The sequence below is a fragment of the Manacus candei genome, unplaced genomic scaffold (genome assembly GCF_025592945.1).
Source record: "Manacus candei isolate 608988 ecotype Guabito, Panama unplaced genomic scaffold, ASM2559294v1 h1tg000023l, whole genome shotgun sequence".
NCBI classification, from domain to species: Eukaryota; Metazoa; Chordata; class Aves; order Passeriformes; family Pipridae; genus Manacus; species Manacus candei.
This window is the reverse complement of record NW_026138071.1, coordinates 11,378,433-11,397,015: the sequence shown is the minus strand read 5'-3', so window position 1 is coordinate 11,397,015 and position 18,583 is coordinate 11,378,433. Positions and strand designations below refer to the sequence as shown.

The 18,583-nt window shown below is 37.1% G+C and overlaps 1 protein-coding gene across 2 annotated transcripts in view; it reads left to right on the top strand.

Annotated features, from left to right (window-relative positions):
- Positions 1-18,305, top strand: part of LRP2 (LDL receptor related protein 2) — a 117,406-nt gene extending 99,101 nt beyond the window's left edge. Inside the window, exons 65-79 of one of the 2 annotated variants that reach the window (XM_051787320.1) lie at positions 534-665; positions 2,329-2,472; positions 3,253-3,418; positions 5,299-5,427; positions 6,103-6,323; positions 6,762-6,938; positions 8,535-8,654; positions 10,567-10,657; positions 11,234-11,301; positions 11,463-11,580; positions 12,325-12,454; positions 14,405-14,524; positions 14,620-14,727; positions 15,645-15,716; positions 16,795-18,305. In XM_051787320.1, the coding sequence (XP_051643280.1) occupies positions 534-665; positions 2,329-2,472; positions 3,253-3,418; positions 5,299-5,427; positions 6,103-6,323; positions 6,762-6,938; positions 8,535-8,654; positions 10,567-10,657; positions 11,234-11,301; positions 11,463-11,580; positions 12,325-12,454; positions 14,405-14,524; positions 14,620-14,727; positions 15,645-15,716; positions 16,795-16,956 (1,958 nt within the window). In that variant the 3' untranslated portion in view covers positions 16,957-18,305. Of the gene's footprint in view, positions 1-533; positions 666-2,328; positions 2,473-3,252; positions 3,419-5,298; positions 5,428-6,102; positions 6,324-6,761; positions 6,939-8,534; positions 8,655-10,566; positions 10,658-11,233; positions 11,302-11,459; positions 11,581-12,324; positions 12,455-14,404; positions 14,525-14,619; positions 14,728-15,644; positions 15,717-16,794 lie in introns of both variants that reach the window. The other variant, XM_051787319.1, reaches the window with a different exon arrangement.
- Positions 18,306-18,583: the final 278 nt, after the last annotated feature.

The window sequence follows — 18,583 nt, the reverse complement described above, 5'->3', positions numbered from 1 at the left end:
TTTATACATTTAGCAGATGTTTCCTGAAAAGTTTTGCTGCTGAATCATGTTTTCTAACACAAAGGCCTCATTCAACAAAGAACTGGCTCCACAGTTCAGACTTGTTTTAAGCTTTTGGTGGCTGTAGATACATGTTTTTGCTCTACAGCATATAGGTTCTGTCCTATCTTTGCAATCCAAGGGACAGAAATTTGATGGAGTTTGATCCAGATGCCTCCTAAACACCTCCGGGGATGGTGACTCCACAACCTCCCTGGGCAACCTATTCCAGTGCCTGACCCACCCTAACAGTAAAAATTTTCTAATATCTAATCTGAGTCTCTCCTGTCTCAGCTTAAGGCCATTTATTCTCCTCTCTCAGTTTAAGGCCATTTGCTCTGGTCCTCTCACTGCAGGTATGTAGAGGAGACCGGCTCCCACCCCACTACAACTTCCTCTCAGGTGGTTGTGGAGAGTGATGAGGTCCCCCCTGAGCCTCCTTCAGGCTAAACAAGAAAGAAAGCTCTAGGAATCTTTTCTCTACTTGTGTTTAGATATCAACGAGTGTGAGATCTTTGGAACATGCACCCAGGACTGCAAGAATTCCAAAGGAAGCTATGAATGTTTCTGTGCAGATGGCTTCAGGTCTGTGGGTGATCAACAAGGGAAGCAGTGTGCAGCTAATGGTATGTTAACTGATAGCAAGATTACTACCTGTAAAGAACAAGTGGAATATAGCAACTTAATGAGTATAATCCTCTCTTTTATAGGAAGGGGATAATGAAAACCAATCCTTTTTCTGTAAGATAGTAGCATCTGTGTGTTCCAACTATTGCATAATCAGGAAAAAAAGTGCTCATCTCTCCTTCCAATTGTAAACATTGCAAATAATACCTTGATTTGGATACCTGCCTTCCTTTCTCCTGAAGTTTTCTGCAGACAAAAACCGGTTATCCTGTGGTTGTCATCAGAAGGAAATTAATGTTGCCTGTTCCTGAAGTTAAGGTTTTCTCAACAAAATAATGCACCAGAAAAAATTGCATTAAGCTGGTACAAATCAAAGGCAGTTTGATGACAGATTGCCATTCATTGTTCATGGATTGATGCACACAAATAGAAGGACTTTGGCCAATGTTTAACATCAATCGTTGGCTTTTTATCATACCTCAGTGCAATGACTACAGTGTGTGGCAGTCTTTGAATAGGTAGAGTTGATTCAGAAAATAATAGTAATAGAATAGTAATAATAAAAATAAAGAGGTGATAGGAAAAAAGTGACAATGTTATATAAAACAGAAACAATACTGTATTTAGAAAAGTATTTAGACTTTAACAGCTTTAACAGATAAATGATAGAAATATGGTGTGCCTAGTGAAATAGTAAAATCTTCAGAACATACTGCCTGTGACCAAACCTGCATGCTACTGGAGATTTTGAAACTTAAAAATTATTTGTATTATGAAAAATGCTATGAGAAAACAATGTCTCCAGCTTTCCTGTCCGGGGGCCTAATTCAGCAAATATTTACTGCTGAGCATGAGGCTGGAAATGCAAAAGGACATTTGCACCTGAGTTTCTGCCTGGCTGCCTCTTTATATGCCTGTGTCAGAAATCTAGTTCTTTGAAACCTTCCTTCATAGGATTTATTCAGGAAACATCTAGGCACACCAGGTTTTCAAGGCCAAATGATGGAAGATAATATGGTTGTAGCTGGTTACATAATGAAATTTGTTGTGCCTGAAGTTCTACTTCTATGTATGCCTGGAATTCTGCCACGCTTTGCAGTACAAACTCACAGCCCTCATAAGTGAGGGCCTGGTGGGACATTATTAGGCTAACTCCAAATTAAACTGTGGGCAGGAGAACATTCATCTGAATATGGAGACATTAAGATTTAAAGACTTTCAGGTAGAACAACTCAAGACAGGTCATGTCATAGGGTACTGGCACTTTATTTGTACTTTCAAAATTGTTTCCTGTACTTAGAGGGAGGAAAGTGGAAGCGCATAGTGTGTAGTGGCAATCTATTTTTGAAATGTAAAGTGATGATATGCCAACAATGTAATGTTTAAGAATTTTTAAGGAATAATCCCTTAATGATTATCTCTGCAAAAGATCTATGGTGAAAAGAATAATACTATCCTCACTGTTAAGCATTTCAATAACTTTTAATAAATTTTGCAAAGCCAAGAAGTTTGAATAGCTCTGAAGCTTTAGAAGTGGCCTTGTGTTCTTCTTGTCCAGATAGGACTTGTGAAAATCCCAGTTTAGGCTTGACTAGAAGTGACTTTCTTCTGCTTCTTCTAAAATGAGAAATACATGAAAATAAATTCATGATCATTTCCCAGGTAATCCTCCATTGTTACTGCTGCCGGATAATGTGCGGATTCGAAGGTACAATATCTCATCAGAACAGTACTCTGACTATATCGATAATCAGGAGCGCATCCAAGCTCTGGATTATGATTGGGACCCTGAAGGGATAGGCCTGAGTGAGTATGTTAATACTCAACCATGCAGTGGTTGGTTTAAAAAGATGCATTTCTGCAGTGTAGGTGTTTGATTTACACTGGAAGTCAAAATTAAATTAGATTAACTGGCCAGGTCTTGGTTGAATCTACCCCTCCCCTCTACTCATTCTGCAACATCAGTGTGGTTTCCTTTGATGATTTAATTTAGTTTAGATACATTTTGCTCTGGTTTTCCTTTCGTTTCAGTGTGAGTTTAGCTATGAAATTGTAGCTCTTTAGGATTATGCTGCAACAGAGGATTATTATAAATTAACCCCTTCTTTTCTTTTACCTTTTCAAATCCCCAAACCTTGCTCAAGTCTTGCCAGAACTAATCCTTATACTAAGCAGGAATGGCTACTAGATCCCTGTATTAGCTTATATTTTTTGGCTCTTCCTCAGGTTCTCTTTCTTTGCCATTTTCCCAGGGCCACTGTCCTGGACCATACTTGCTCCTTAGGTTATGAGACTCTAAATTACTCTCAAAATCATATGTAAAGGCTTCAGAACTAATATCCTTTACTGTTGAAAAATGTGATACATAATATTTCTTGGTAATCTAGATCAAGATGACTTTAGATGTGGATCTTATATTTGATGGATGGCTTAAAACTTTACACACTAACACAACGTAATTTAAATGAAGGAACGACTCTGTTATTCATAAATAAATGGGTCTGGTAACTTCACATAAGAGCCTCAGAAAGATTAGAATTTTCAACAAATATGGAATTAACTAGACATTTGTCATCTTTTTTGAAGGTATTGTGTACTTCAGCATTCTGGGACAGGGTTCTGAGTTTGGAGCCATCAAACGTGCTTATCTGCCCACATTTGACAGCAGTAGGAACAATCCTACAAAGGAAGTTGACTTAAATCTCAAATACATAGTTAGTCCTGATGGGTTGGCTGTTGACTGGGTTGGAAGGTAAGTGCACTGAAAAGCTAGAAAAATGCTGTACATTTAATGTGTCAAGGATTTGATTGGGCAGTGCAAAATCCACTTTTTTCTTCCTTATGAACTGTCTCCAAAGATGTCTAGTGTGAAGGTAGTTCAGTAAGGTGTCCTTGCCCAGGCAGCAGGTTAATAGGTCCCATGCATGCAGCTGACTGCATCACATATTTTCTGAGGAAACTTGCCTTACTCTACAACTGGCAGATCAGTTGTGCAGCAGTAAAGTGCTCATACATCAGCCTTCATGTCAGATGGATTCTTCTTCAATGACTTAGGTAAGCTCCAGGGAACAAGCTTTTTCTGCTCTTGGAAGGGAAACCTCCCCAATCCACAATGTAATTTATCTTTGCTCCTTTCTTACCAACCATGTACTATATGAGCAACCCCAAAACAGAAACAGCTCTGAAGTTTGATGAATAGATGTGTTTCCTCAGAAAGTAGTTACATTTTTGTAATCGTGTTCTTATACAGAGCTTTTCTCCATTTTATTGGCTGTGGATTTTTTTAGGCTAAAGCATGGTAATTTTTTTAACTTAATCATAGAAATATTAGATCACTTCTTATATTTACTACCTCGGGAAAGAGCTGGGAGAAAGTTAGGCATGACTTTTGGGAGTTTGACTCTGATGTTGATGGCATCATTTATTTGCAATGTAACTTTTAAAGGATGTGGTGGACAGACATAGCTGAAGTTCATTTGCTATAATGTTGAGAGGATCCTGATGCTTGTAGATAGGCACTATGAAATGTAGTCTGCGTAGTCTATGATTCTGTTTGAAGCTGAATGGACACACATGAGTCAAGCTTCTGAACGCTGTTGCCAGATTTTGGATGTCCCTGGTATAAATCATGATAGCAAAAAAGAAGTGAAAAATTCGCTCTTTTCTTCCAGCAGTTTTAAAATGTGAGAAAGATATATTAAGGTCTGGGATAGTCTTCAGAGTATTTTGCTGTTTGCATCATCAGCTGGAGGCCACCTAGAAAACCAAATGTCTCTGAGGGCAAAAGGGAGTATCTGAGTTTCTATTCATAAATCTAAATGGTCATGAGAGCAAGGATAAAGGGTATCTATCACCCTGGTGAGGCTGGCACCTTCAGCACTTCAAACATAGTGTTACACTGATTTCAGATCATGTTGAAACTTATTTTAAAAACCACATTTAATTTTCTGCACATATTCCCAAGCCAGTTATCAGATAATTTATTCAATCAGGAGGCACTGTGTGATTAGTGAGTGCATAATAATGTTTATTATCTAGGCTCAAAAATATAATAAAGCCATGATGATAAAGATAAACAAAATTCAAGGAAGATTAGACTGAGTGCCCTGTTTATTAGGACTAAAAGCATTTGCATCTGATGCGGTACCAATTTATTTATTAGTATCTTTGTCATAAGACAAAAATCTAGAGAGGAGCTGTGAACTAATAAGCCGGACACCTTCAGAGCTGCTGCAAAAATTACATGGTAAATAAATTTTTACTGGTAATGAACCTCATCGTCCTGGAGAGCAGAGTCTTTAAACATGCTTATTAGGCACCTCTTCTGCTTAAAAGTAACAATAAAAGTTTTCAGTATCCCTTCAGTGAAGATTATTTGACAGGTAACAGAAGCAGCTGCAGAAACTTTGTCAGAGGGAAAAACTGGTGAACCAATAGATCTCTTTTGCTAAACTCACCTGTATTTAGGGCCTGTATATTCCAAACTGAACAAGTTTGGATGTAATCAGTGCAGTTTCATTATATGAATTTTGCTTGGGTTATATATATTGTTTCTTCTTAAATTTTTTTTTTATTCCTCTTCCAAGTGTAAACTATTTACTTTTGGAATGTTTTGTGTCTTACATAATTCAGACATCTTTACTGGACTGATGCAGGGACTAATCGCATAGAGGTGGCAAAATTAGATGGACGGTACAGAAAATGGCTTATTTTTTCTCTGTTGGATCAACCAGCAGCTATCGCTGTCAATCCAAAACGTGGGTAAGTATTACAGGACTTAAAAGAATTGTTTTCAGTGCTATTCAAACCCAAAACCTTCTGCAATAGTAATTTTTCCAGGAAAGACTAAGGGAATATTCTCTGGAATTTTTCTTTAATAATGTTGTGAAGTTTGCATGGGAAAGTGTTTTGGGTTAGATTTCACGTGGATACTTGAGTTGGTGACAAGGCCAGGCAGTTCAAATAAGAATCTGTGTGTGCCCACCAAATTTCTCTGTTACTCCTGAAATAGGGAAATAGATGGGAATGTCTCTTTACCACCTCCAAGCAATACAGACATAGGCTCCTTTGCAGGGGAAAGGAATGTAAATGCACTGCTACATTCAACAGCTGTGCTTGCTACAACTAGTATTATGTGATGGATTAGGACATACTGTGATATGTGCTTCTCTCAGTTGGGGTAAAGCAGCATGGCTTCCTGAAGTTGCCTGGATGCTGCAGCTCTGTTGTGACTGATGGATGTTCTTTTGGTATTTATCTTCTCTACTTAAAACAAGCTTGTTCAGTGAACTCTCTGTGACCTTCCCAAAAACATCTGCAAAACATAGGGTGCTGAACAGCTTTTTGTTCCACAACTGATCTTTTCCATGAGACTCCAAAGGATATTCATGGCAACCAAATTCTGAACTATATTAAATTCTGGTTCTGTCCTTTCAGGCTCATGTATTGGACTGATTGGGGAAGGCAGCCGAAGATTGAATGTGCTTGGATGGATGGACAACAAAGACAAACCCTGATCTCTGAAGACCTTGGCTGGCCAACAGGTCTTTCTATTGATTATTTGAACAATGATAGGATCTACTGGAGTGATTCTAAAGAAAATATTATTGAATCTATGAGACCTGATGGGACAGACAGAACCATTGTCTTACATGGAGGTAAGAACTTACTATGCAATTAATGTAATAGTAACCAAGATGTGTGCTAACAGGCACTTGGGCTTCACAAGGGGGACTAGATTTGGGAGCTTTTTGAAGAGTAAGTCTTGGTAGTGTTTTCTTCTTTGTAGAGGGATAAGTGGCACACCAGGTTCAGAGCTCATGATTCCTGGTAACTAGACTCCCTGAGGGTTATTTACATGACCCTAATAGAAGACAATGTGGAAAATCGGCTTCTTGCTTTTTTAAAGTATATAATTCAGTAGTCTGCAGGAACAGTGATGTGAAGAGGTCAGGCACATAAGGTTGTAAATATATAGCTGCAAATGTCTTAAAATGAAATGATGAGATAATATATTTAAGCTGAAGAACAGCAGTTTTGTCACTCCTGCTGGAGATTTGCTTGCTGATGGTCTATTGTTTGGTTCCTTTGAGAAGTAGGCAGTCCATACAGCCTTGATGTCTTTGAAGGCCATTTATATTGGATAGCTAAAGAACGAGGAGAAGTCTGGAAGAAAGATAAATTTGGAAATGGAGAAAAAGTGAAAGTGCTGACTGTGAATCCCTGGCTTACTCAAGTGCGCATCTATCACCAGCACAGATACAACCAGTCAGGTGGGTAATCAGGATCCCAGTGAGCCTTGCTTTGCTCTGAGATCAAAGTTGGTATCGATGTATTCAAAGAGCTTATTAATCTTCTGGTAATGTGTCTATCAGTATGTGATAATACTAGTTTCTGAAAATCTAAAAATTAAATAGAGGCTGGCAAGTATTTTCTGCCCATGCAAAATTAAATCAACAGTGGAACACCACACGCTGCTCTTTCAAGTCCCTTAGTTCTAAGTTATGACCTTGTCCTTTCTCTTTTTCCTCTCCATCTTGGAGTTGTCATAGAGATGGCAGTTACAATATGCATTTATCCTGGCAAAGGGCTGGCTGTTTAATACTGCCTCCAAGGGGGATATTTCAGCTTTGACATGGGTTGTGGGCAAAATGGAAGCTTCAGGTAAAGTTTATCAGGACACCCTCCCATTGAATCACAAGGCTCAGAAAGGACCCCCTTTCTTTCTAAACTCCTTCTCAGAAAGGAGTCTAGGTGTGGCTGCTCCAATCCTTATCCTGGACTTGTCAATGGTTTATGTGTAAAGGATTATATAGGCATAATTGAGCCTTTACATGACTTCATCCTGCAGGATTTAGGATGGCAAACCAAATATGAATAAAATATTTATTTAAATTGATGATAATAGTTATAATGATTATAATAAAATAATTTAATCAGAATTATTTACTATACAGTATAGGTAGTCATAACTATAACTACTAGTATAGAACACTATTTATTAAAATAATAATTTCAAAGCTAGATTAATAATTATAAAGTAGAGCTTGATGTTGCTTATCCATACCAATGACCATGGATAAAAGTCTTTTCACTCAGCCTTGAGTAGTAACTTGGAAGGACCTCTCCACTCAAAGGAGGGATCTCCACACACACTCCTAGAAGGAGTACATTGGAAGACCCTGCTGTTAAAAAGTGGAACTGTGTCTTTATAGTACAAAGTGATTGACTGTCAGTCATGTATTTCTAGACTAGCTATGCCAGCTCAGCAGCCTTTAGTTAAGTTATCAGTACTGTAACTTTTCAGTTCCTTTATCAGTAACTTTGCCATATCCACACCATTGTTTTTCACAGCCTCAGAAGGTTTAATTTTGGGATTTGTTGAGTCAGGTTGGTTTTAGCATTCTTCAGCACCAAAAGCAGTGTAAACCCTCTTCTCCATCGATCACTGATAACTTTTGCAAAGTAAAGTGTGAAGTGTTTTACCCCTACTTAGGCAGGGTGTCCTGCTATAGCATGTCCACAATAATCACAGAGGAGAATGTCCAGAGGAGCATCCAGCATACCCCTCATTAAAGGCATTCTAGCTTTCACAATCAGAAAGCTCCTGGTTGCTTGGGGATATTCAGTGTCTTCTTGGTGCTGCACTGGCTCCCAACAGTCATTGTCTCTCCCTTAAGAATGTAAGAAAAGGCAGAGAGAAGGTTTTGGTACAAATGTGATATTTGGACATCAGTTCTTTTAAAAACTGGATCCGGACTTGTTTAGATTTTTGGTGTGTGTTGTTGGCACTACTGACAATGGAATTGCCCTACCTCACCTCTGGATTATGCTGCATTGCTCTTCAAATGTCTTTATCACTTTTCCAGTGCCTAATCCTTGTAAAGATGTCTGCAGCCATCTCTGCTTGCTGAGACCAGGAGGGTACACCTGCTCGTGTCCTCAAGGAACTCGGTTCATAGAAGGCAGCAGCACAGAGTGTGATGCAGGTAGAATAATTTCTCAAACTGGATATGAAAGCAAAAGAAGCTTTTCTTTAGGAATGCACATGCATTACTGAATTAGAAATATGGAAGGATGATCTAATAGATACTGGTAAGTCAGGACATCTGGCTTTTATTCTCAGTCATCACTGATTTGTGGTCATCTTGTGCATTTCCTTTAATCTCTTTGCATGTCATTTGTAAAATGGATATAGGTATATTACTCCAGCCACACCAGACCCAGCTACAAAATTGGTCATGGTTTCTGATTTTTGTTTTGAAATTCCAAAATATTTTCTTTTTTTTTTCTTTTTTTTAAATGCACTTATTTCAGAACTAAGAATTTCTTACAACTTATTCTTAACAATTTTATTTACTATTTGGTAAAAGGTATTGTTTAATCAGTATAATAGAATATAATAGAAACTTAAAGCTTACAAAACTCAGAGTTTGGACAGAGATAACTTCTAGATAATTAGCATACTCTGGAAAGCCTTTTAAGAACTAGAATTTTGTGCTTGGTTGTTGCATTGCAGCAAAGCTCTCACAGTGCTTCTAGGAGCACCAATCAAATGGAACTTCTCAGCCTTTACTGAGAAGAAAGAGCATAACACTGCAGGATTTCTATTTCTCTCTGGCTGAGAGTCTGCATTCTTAGCTTACAGTGATGTGGGTGGTAGCCAGATGTCCTTGTACTTGTCTTTGCAACATCTTTAATATATTACGATTTATAACATTATGTCTGGCATCTTTCCTGTGGTTAATATTCTCTGAATTATATTCTTTTTGCACTCAAAGAGAAAATGTCATAACTTTTTACACTACCTTACCTCTAAATTACATTTTCTTAAAAATTGTTAATGCTTTTTCCTATTACCACATGATGTGAGCTGCAGAAAGAGGAGCTAATTATATGTAATAATGCATGGAAGTATGCAGTATGTGTTTAAATTAGGGATCAATAACACTGTTGATTGCATTTGCTAATTGCTGTTTATTGCTCTGAGGACACTGATATTCTTTGCTGAAACTTATTTACATAAAACATATAGGAATTAAGAAAACTGTGCCTGTGTACTGACCAAACATAGCTTTTCTATATACATTTGGTTTATTTGGTCCTTTCTTCATATTGCAGCTGCTGAGAAACAGCCTGTAAAACTTCTGCATTTGCCTTTTTTGTACTCCATTTACTTAAAGAGAGTTTCACCTCTAAGGAACATTGTAGCAACAGACTTCCTCTACCTCTGGCTGATAAAAATTTTGGTACAAAACTGTTATGATCTAACTTATCCATGTAAGATAGATTGCCAAAGTCCATCCTTAATTTATAGCCTATATTGATGGCTAAGATCCAGAGCTTTTTCTGTATTAACTGCACTTTTCTGAGAGCATATCCTGAGCCCTTACTGAAGGCTAATACTATTTTTTTTTTCACTTGATTCATCATTAGAATAATGCTCCTCCTGTATGTGCATTTCCATTCCATGCTTTCCCTTATAAGTAAATGCATTCCCGTGTGGCCTTTTCTGTGCAACATCCAGCAGGCTGGATGGACAAAACAGATAAAGCATTGCTGCTTTCTGAATGGAGACGTTTGAAGGGTGGTGGTGGGCTGTATTGTAGGAGCAAAATAAAGGGAGCAGACATACAGCTCTTGAGTTGACTGTGCCTACTTTCTGCTGAGTAAGTTGTTATTTTCTGAGAACAGGTTTTACTTCAATTTAAATAAGCTGTTTTGGCGGAAAAAATAGAGATAGAGCAACAAACACATGTGCTATTGAAAACAAAAGTTCTGAAAAGTAGCTAGTGAGTTTGCATATGCAAGTTCTGTAGAGAAAAATAAAATGATCTATTGGTAGTACTTATTTTGTTGAGGATGTCTTGCCAATGCATGTGTGGCTTTTGGCTTTTGCAGCTATTGAATCCCCTCCCACAATGCCACCAGCTTGCAGGTGCATGAATGGAGGAACTTGCTATATAGATGAAAGCAGTCTCCCAAAATGCAAGTAAGTCCGTATGTTGTTAGGGTAATCCTGGGTCAGATTGTGCTCATTTAATGTCACAAAACACTTAACTCTTTGAAATGTGTTGGACACACTTCAGAACATGTCATACATCTGCCGGAGCATGTTTGTAACAACCACGGAAAAACACACATACATAAAAATATCAACAAATAAGTAATGTAAATGCATCAGTTTGTGGAAAAAAATCCCCAAGACACCAAGTCCAAAAACCCAAAGGAAGGCAAACCACTGCAGATTCTAATAAAATGCTATACCAAAAAACTATAACAATGGATAAGTACTGCTCAGTAAATGTAGCTTGGAACAGCCAGCAGGTGCCACCAATGCTCCACTGAAACCAAATCTTTTGACTTCAGTGCCTGGTTTTCTGACTCAGCACTTTTTATTTCCACTTTTAATTCTGTGAATATAGCAGACATACTGTATTTGCAGTCAGTGAAATATATAATTACTGAACATGGAGTTAAAATCTATGGCACGTAGAATATAAGAATAAAACTGATATCCTAAACTTCATAAAAGCTATTCAGTCAGTGGTCCTTCTTACGTTTACAGATGTTCTTATGGATACACTGGGAATTATTGTGAAATAGGATTGTCAAAAGGAGTCCCTCCTGGAACAAGTAAGATTCAAGTATATATTACCCTTGATATTTGAGCTAAAGAATGTATAATATCTCACCATGATACCTGTTCGGGGTCAAGCTTCTAATTCTCTGGGCCCTTTTTTGCACTGAACTATGCTTGCTTGAATGTTTGCTTATTCTTCTGTCTTTGATAGCAGCAGTAGCAGTGTTGCTGACAGTCATACTGATCATAATAATTGGAGTGTTAGCGGTTGGAGGCTTTTTTAACTACAGACGAACAGGCTCCCTTTTACCAGCGCTTCCCAAACTACCAAGGTATGTTTTGAAGGCTTTCAGAGCTGGAATGTGTATGAACTGAAAATGTATGTTTGTTTCTAAATATTTCTGAAAAATCCAGTTTGTTTGCTGTGTGCCCATTCTGGTGGAATATAGGAAGTGCAGTGTTGCAGCAGTTCCAATAGATTTTCGATTCAAGCAATATCATAGCTGATCATTATTGTGTTGTAAAACACTTCTACATTCTAAATTTGCTTTTAAATAATGATCAATATAGAAGACTGTTTACCAGACTTGGAACTAGATATTCAGTTGAAAAAGATACAAAAGACCATAGTTACATGTTTTGCTTTTTAAAAAAACTTCGTCAGAAGAAGATTCTGGCAAAGAGACTTTTAACATAGAACACCCGAGCTCATCTGCAACACTGTATTCATCTGTTTAAAAGTATGGTGCATGTGTAGTGAACTTCCAGCTGTTTCCAATGCCTGAGACAATATCTACTCTGCTGACAGTCATACTGTCCAGTGAAAACCAGCTTTGTGAAATATTTGATGTTTTAAATCAAAGGAAGATGAAGAAAATATATTTTAAATTATTTGATTTTTTTAAAAACCTGTTGAACTAATAAAGGAATCCAAATTCTGGTACCCTTGCTAGCTTGCTTAAAGCCAGCAAATATTACTTAGAAGAACAAGTAGAAAAATCTGTATTATAAGCCTTCTTTCTGTGTAACGTCTTCTTTCTTTATTTTGTTTTGGTTTGTTTGGGGTTTTTTTGTAGTTTAAGCAGTCTTGTAAAATCTAATGAAAATGGCAATGGGGTAACTTTCCGATCTGGAGCAGATGTGAGCATGGACATAGGAGTCTCTGGCTTTGGGGGAGATTCTGCTATAGACAGAGCAATGCAAATGGTAAGGTTTAGTTCTCAAATAATTTCTTAATTTGTGTCCTTTTAGTGTAATTATTGGCTGATAGAGGGGAACCTTTTATGTAAAAATGACAGTGAAATGATACATGTATTCTAGAAAAAGATGTGAACAATGATCGATAGTTTCCTGAAATAGATTTGAAGGCAAGGACAAATGAAAGATGTTCTTCAAAATAATGTGACTTTTCCCAAGATTTATGTGGTAGAAATTAAGTCAATTACCCCCTCTTCTCTTTCAGCATATTCATGGAATATGCAGGGAATGAATAGAGAAATGACAGCATTGTGACAGAGAATTTTTTGAGGGCCTTTGTCTTCCACAGAACATGTTAAAATGTCTGGTTTTCAAATACAGATGGTATGTTAGAAAATTCAGAGGTAAAACTCAAGCCTAACCACAGGATTCACTAGTTTGTGCAGCAAGTTCTAAATTCAGCAGATTTTTAATTTATGAAGTTTAAACAAATCATGTTTAATAGTTATGGGGACATCATAAAGTGTAACTCTACTTCATACATGTTTTGTTAAGGACATCTGAGAAATAGCAGATCCTTGTGTTTTATATACTGTATAGTTTTTCACTGGAAAAAGTATTCCCATGTTTACCATAAGAAGAACATTGTACTAAAGATTTTTACTTGTAGGAAACAGATCAGAGGTATGCTTGAATAGTAAGCACTTGCTGTAAAGTATGCTCTGGAAACTCCATAAACTTTTAAATTACAAACCTAACTGATGGTAAATTAATATGAAATGAGACAGCTAGAGAAGATAAGCTCATAATATACATATATGACCTTTGTCTAGATGAAGAAACACAGTCTTTGTTAAAACTAGGCAGCTTGTGTAAGGAAACAACCATATGAATGTTTTGGTAAATAGTACTTTGCATTTTCTGGCCTAACATTGATGTACTGAAGTTCAACCAATGCAGTTTATACATTGCCAATAACATGTCTGGATACAGACTATTTCTACTTAAGTAGCATTAATTCTCCCTATGTATTCAGAGTAAACAAAAAATTGTGTAGTTCACTGAGAGAATTCAAAGGGTCTGGTGTACTGAAGTGAAGAACTGTGAGATGTGCCTCCTAAAATTTTAACGTCATATATGCATGAGTAGATGTTAGAGGGATGTTTTTCAGTGTGGCTGTTTTAGCAGAGCTTGGCCAATTTGAGGGAGCTGACAAGAGTTTACTGTGTGGTAAAAACGTATACTCTGATAGCATAAAGCATGAATTCTTGTGGCATGGAGCAGGGGTTTGTAAAAATGAGGCAGGTTTAAGAAACTGGCTGATGGAACTATTCCTGTCTTATTCCTTGCTAGTTCTTTGGTGGGGCTGTAACAAGAAGGAGGACAAATGAGTCTGGGTGGGGTTTTGTTTTCATTACCCTTCTACCTGTTGATTCATAGCTGGCTAGCCCTGAATGGCACTAATTAAGAGGATATGCTTACTACTTTGTCTCAAAAACTATAGCAATCTTCTTGCTGGGACAAAATGCATGAATTTCATTCTAATAAGCTACTGCTTATTAGTTTGTATGTAATTTTGAAGTCTCTAAATTAAAATATTTATTTTGTGATTATGCTTCCTTTGATATCTCTTCTCTGTTGAAGGTGTGATTTGTGAGTCATCTTTCCTCATCATAAAATACTTTGAGTCAAGTATTGAAATGTGGGGGGTTTTTTTGTCCAGCTAGGAAATGGGGTAATATTGGAACAACCACTGGTCCAGGGTGCTAAGTCAGGGAGTAAAATAGTGGATGGTAAACTGATGTTATGATTTTAACAGACGCTAGGTTTTGTCTAAGCCTATATGAAAGTAAACATGTGTTGTTCCCCAAGATGAAAAATTTGACTATAAATGAATTCCTAGGAGGATGGAAGTGTTTATTGCACTGCAGTAGTTGTTGCTTTTCTTTTCTTTCATAGAATGAAAACTTTGCAGTGGAATCAGGGAAACAGCCGATCACATTTGAAAATCCGATGTATACAACCAGAGATGGCGGAGCCAGCACAGCTGGTGCAGTTACAGTTGTTCGACCAACACTTGTAAGAGAAACTTAGGCTTGACTTTCACCTTTCATTTTCCTTTATGACCTTCTTTTCTTCTTTGAAGAATGTTGATTCTCCTTCTTCTCCTACAGGTAGCAGCAGCTGGCAGTGAGGAAAATGAAAATTTTGAAAATCCTGTGTATGCCTCTGTGATATCTACTACTCCGAAGGAAACCCCTCAGAGTACAGATGCACCTCAGGTAAGAAATAGAGATACTCTAAGGCTACCTTGTTTGTTTTCTGCTCCAGATCAGCAAAACTGAATTGATCTCTTTAAATAATGCCATGGGCTTGGCACATCATCTGCATCAAGTCCACCTAACTGTACTATATTTACAAGATTTACAACAGCTGGTCAGGAACAGTTCGATAAGAGAAAAGCATCACAGGGTTGCCTAAAGCACACAATAAGGGTCTATTTAGATTAAACCCCCTCTTCTTCCTGGCCTACATAGCTATTTTAAAGTGAACAGATTGGAATAGAGAGGGTTTTTTCACTGTTTGTTGTACTATATTTTGAGGGCAGGTACTTGTAATTTTATCCATATTTAAAAGAGCTAGCAAGGACATTTAAGACACTTGTTCTGTGTGTTCTTGCGGGACATTTCAGCAATCAAGATCGAAGTATTGCCTCATCTAGATTATTACTGATTCATGGAAGATACATTTTTGTATCTTAAAATCCATCTGAATGAGCTGGTGGTGGCTTGTTTACAGGACTGTTTTCATACATTGTGCCCTAAAGGCACCTCTGATGAGCTTTGAAATGACAACTGTCAACCTGTTGTAGTTTCACGTCCCTCTTGTGTTGTTTTCAAGACAGTTTTTCTTCTTTGATGTACATGTCTGGAATGATAGACTTCCATGAATTAATTTAGTCATTTTTATTGCCTAGTCTTGTGTGAATGCTGCTTTAGGTAAGGTAACAATAACTGGTTATGTAGCAGAAAAGAAAGTTGGGTCCTATGCTTAGAATTACAACATGGTAATGTAAGAACATCCAGCTGAAATCACTGCTTTAGCAGTCAGTGCAAATGAAATCCAACAACTATAATGGCAGTTTCCAGAGAAATTGTCAGAAAAAATGTGTGAAGTTCTAATAATTTTTATGTTTCAGGAATCAAAGTGGCGTTTCTTCAAGAGAAAAATGAAACAAAACACTAATTTTGAAAACCCAATATATGCAGAGGTATTGTTTAATATTGAATAATTCTATTTTCCAGATAACATGTTGCTAGACTTCGTTCTTGCTCTCATAGAATAAAGATTATGGGTAGATTCTGCTGCTATGTAAAACAGCACAGAAATTCCAGTCCAGGTTAGGGTAGGACTAAAGTAATTGTGAGAAAAGTTACTAAGCCTCCTGCAAAATGAGATGTTGAGCAGGCTCAGCTAGGCAGCACAGCTGCATTCCCCACTTCCCTGCATTCCCAGCCCGAACATTGTGGTCTGCTCCTACTCTGAGATCTCAGGGACTGGTTTCAGCTTGTTGGTGCATTCTGGCACAGATCCAGGACCCAGCACAATTGGGAGGCTGTTCTTCTGCACCAGGAGTGAAGTGTCTATTTCTGTCCTCTCAGTCCTGGCTTCAGCACTGCACAAAAATTCAATAGCTCTGTGCACTGCAGCCTTGTTTCTACAACAGCATTATTTTCTTACCCATATGGTTGGGTGAGACAGTTCTTTTCAGATAGTGTGCCAACAGGTGGTATGTGTGCTGAAGGAATTCCCCCCGGGCTTGGGTGTGAAGTTTTGGAGTTCTACTGACTTGAACCAGTAATTCCAGCCCTTTTCATCTTACAGCTTAAAATTTCCAAATAGCCTAAGTGACTTAAGAACCTCCTTCCAAAAGTCACATGACTTAAAACTGTCTGCCTTATGTGAAGAATTTAGGTTTCTAATGCTTGAACAATGTGAGAGAGTTCAGAAAGCTGGAGATTCATTTCCCCAATGAATGTAGCACTTACAAACAGCATCTACACTCATGCATGTGCATAAAGATATATCAAACTACTCCTGACTCTAAGCATTAAAGTAGAAGTTCCAGTGACTTGGAATATTGTATTTACTTAGCTGTACTACCTGAGGTGAATTTAGCATTTGATTTTGTTACAGGTGGTGATTTGAAGAAATAACTTACACTGACAGTGTAACGTCAGTGACAGTGAAATTTGACTTTAGGAATATTTATTTAACTTTTCTGAAAATTAAGGTTGGATATATGGTGCGTTAGAATATAAACTTGGATTTTATGATTATTGTTTCAGATGGAAAAGGAACGGCAACAGGACACAGAAAATATCCCTACCCCTTCTCCTTCACTGCCTCCCAAGATTATTCTGAAGAGAGACCAACCATTAGCTTACACAGCAACAGAGGATACATTTAAAGACACCGCTAATCTTGTTAAAGAGGACTCTGTGGTATAACTAGGTAACTGATTTAGGGAAAATTAGACACATCCATTTGCACATATATTTTTTATAAACAGAAGAGTAAGGTTCACATTCAAATGCTTTATAAAAATATACACATCTCTTAGCCACTAGCTGGAGATGTACATTGAAACTATGCCTTGTTTTTTGACAAATGCCAATTTCTATTTTTGTGAACAATTATCATGATGTACTATATGTATATCTTTGCACTGAAGCTGTCTGAAAGTAATGTTATAAATATATTGTACATTTGTAAATTTTTCTGATTATGTTGTTCAGTGATGTTGCTAGTAGAAATTTGTATGGAATTGGTCATATATTTAGGGATAAATTAATTATATAAGTGCTTAAAACTAAAAAAAGAACCAAACAAGGCAAATATAGGAACATTACTGATATACAGGGTATTTAGAGTATACCTTTTGTAACAGCACCTTTTAAAACTTCTCCTGGTGCTCTGGGCATCTTTACCACCCTTTTATATACTACTGTATGTAAAAAAGGATGTCTCTGTTTATCTTGTGTCAAACAAAAGATGGGAGAGTCAATACAGCATCATTATGCTGAATAGTTACCTGTGGAAAATGTTGTTCTTACAATATTTTAACTGCCTGAGATAATTTCCTCTCGATCTATAAGGCACATACTTTTCTCCTAGGTTCCAATTAACACCATTCCATTAATAGTCTTCCTAAAAAGATTGGATGTATTTAGATTTTAGTGCCATGACTACTTAATGAGATTTTTCTCTTGCTCATCAATGGAATAGCTCTGTTCTTGGCTGGAGTCTGTGGAAGTAATTTGTGCTACTAAATGAAGTAGCTAGATTTCTGTAATGGCTTATTTCCAAACAGCAAAATATGAAAGATACTGGTTCATTTAAGAAATTATTCAGGTGTTTTTTTTTTTTAATGTGAAAATTTAATTTTATTGACTATTTATTTCCTAAGGTGGACATGAATAGAAAGGGAAACAATTTCTACTAGTGCAGTCTTTGTAGTTATCTGGTTGTTTCTATAACCTTCCATCAGAACATACTGTTGATCTTAGTAGCTCTTCTATTAATTAGCCAGGATAGTTCCCACAACATGAACCATTTGAGGAAACCTAATTACAGGAACATATTCTTCAGTACTCCTGGCTAGGTACTCATATAAAAGATTCCTAAAGTTATAATAATTGAGACTTCTGCTATTTGATTGTTTTATATCTAAATTCTCAAAATATATACTATTTCTAACTAGAATGCTTGTAATTACTTTGTAACATACTTTGATTAGAAAAGACAACTGTAAAATGATGCTGCTGAATAAATCTAATAAATTTATTATTTTATCACATTCTTATTCCATAATTCGTTTCAAGGCTCTATGTACTTTTTCCAGTTGAGGAGACTTCAGTGCACTCTGAGATGGAAACACCAGTGCTTTAGATCAAGTCAAATAGGAATAGGGCTTCATACTTCACACAACTGTCTAAAGTTCGTGATATAAGATGTCTTGGTACTGACATCTCTGTAAGTGTGAAAACTGCCCCATTACACTCATTCAATAAACTGGCCCTTGAAACAGGAAACTCTTACTATTGAGATACTGACTTCAAGGTAGTATGGATGTAA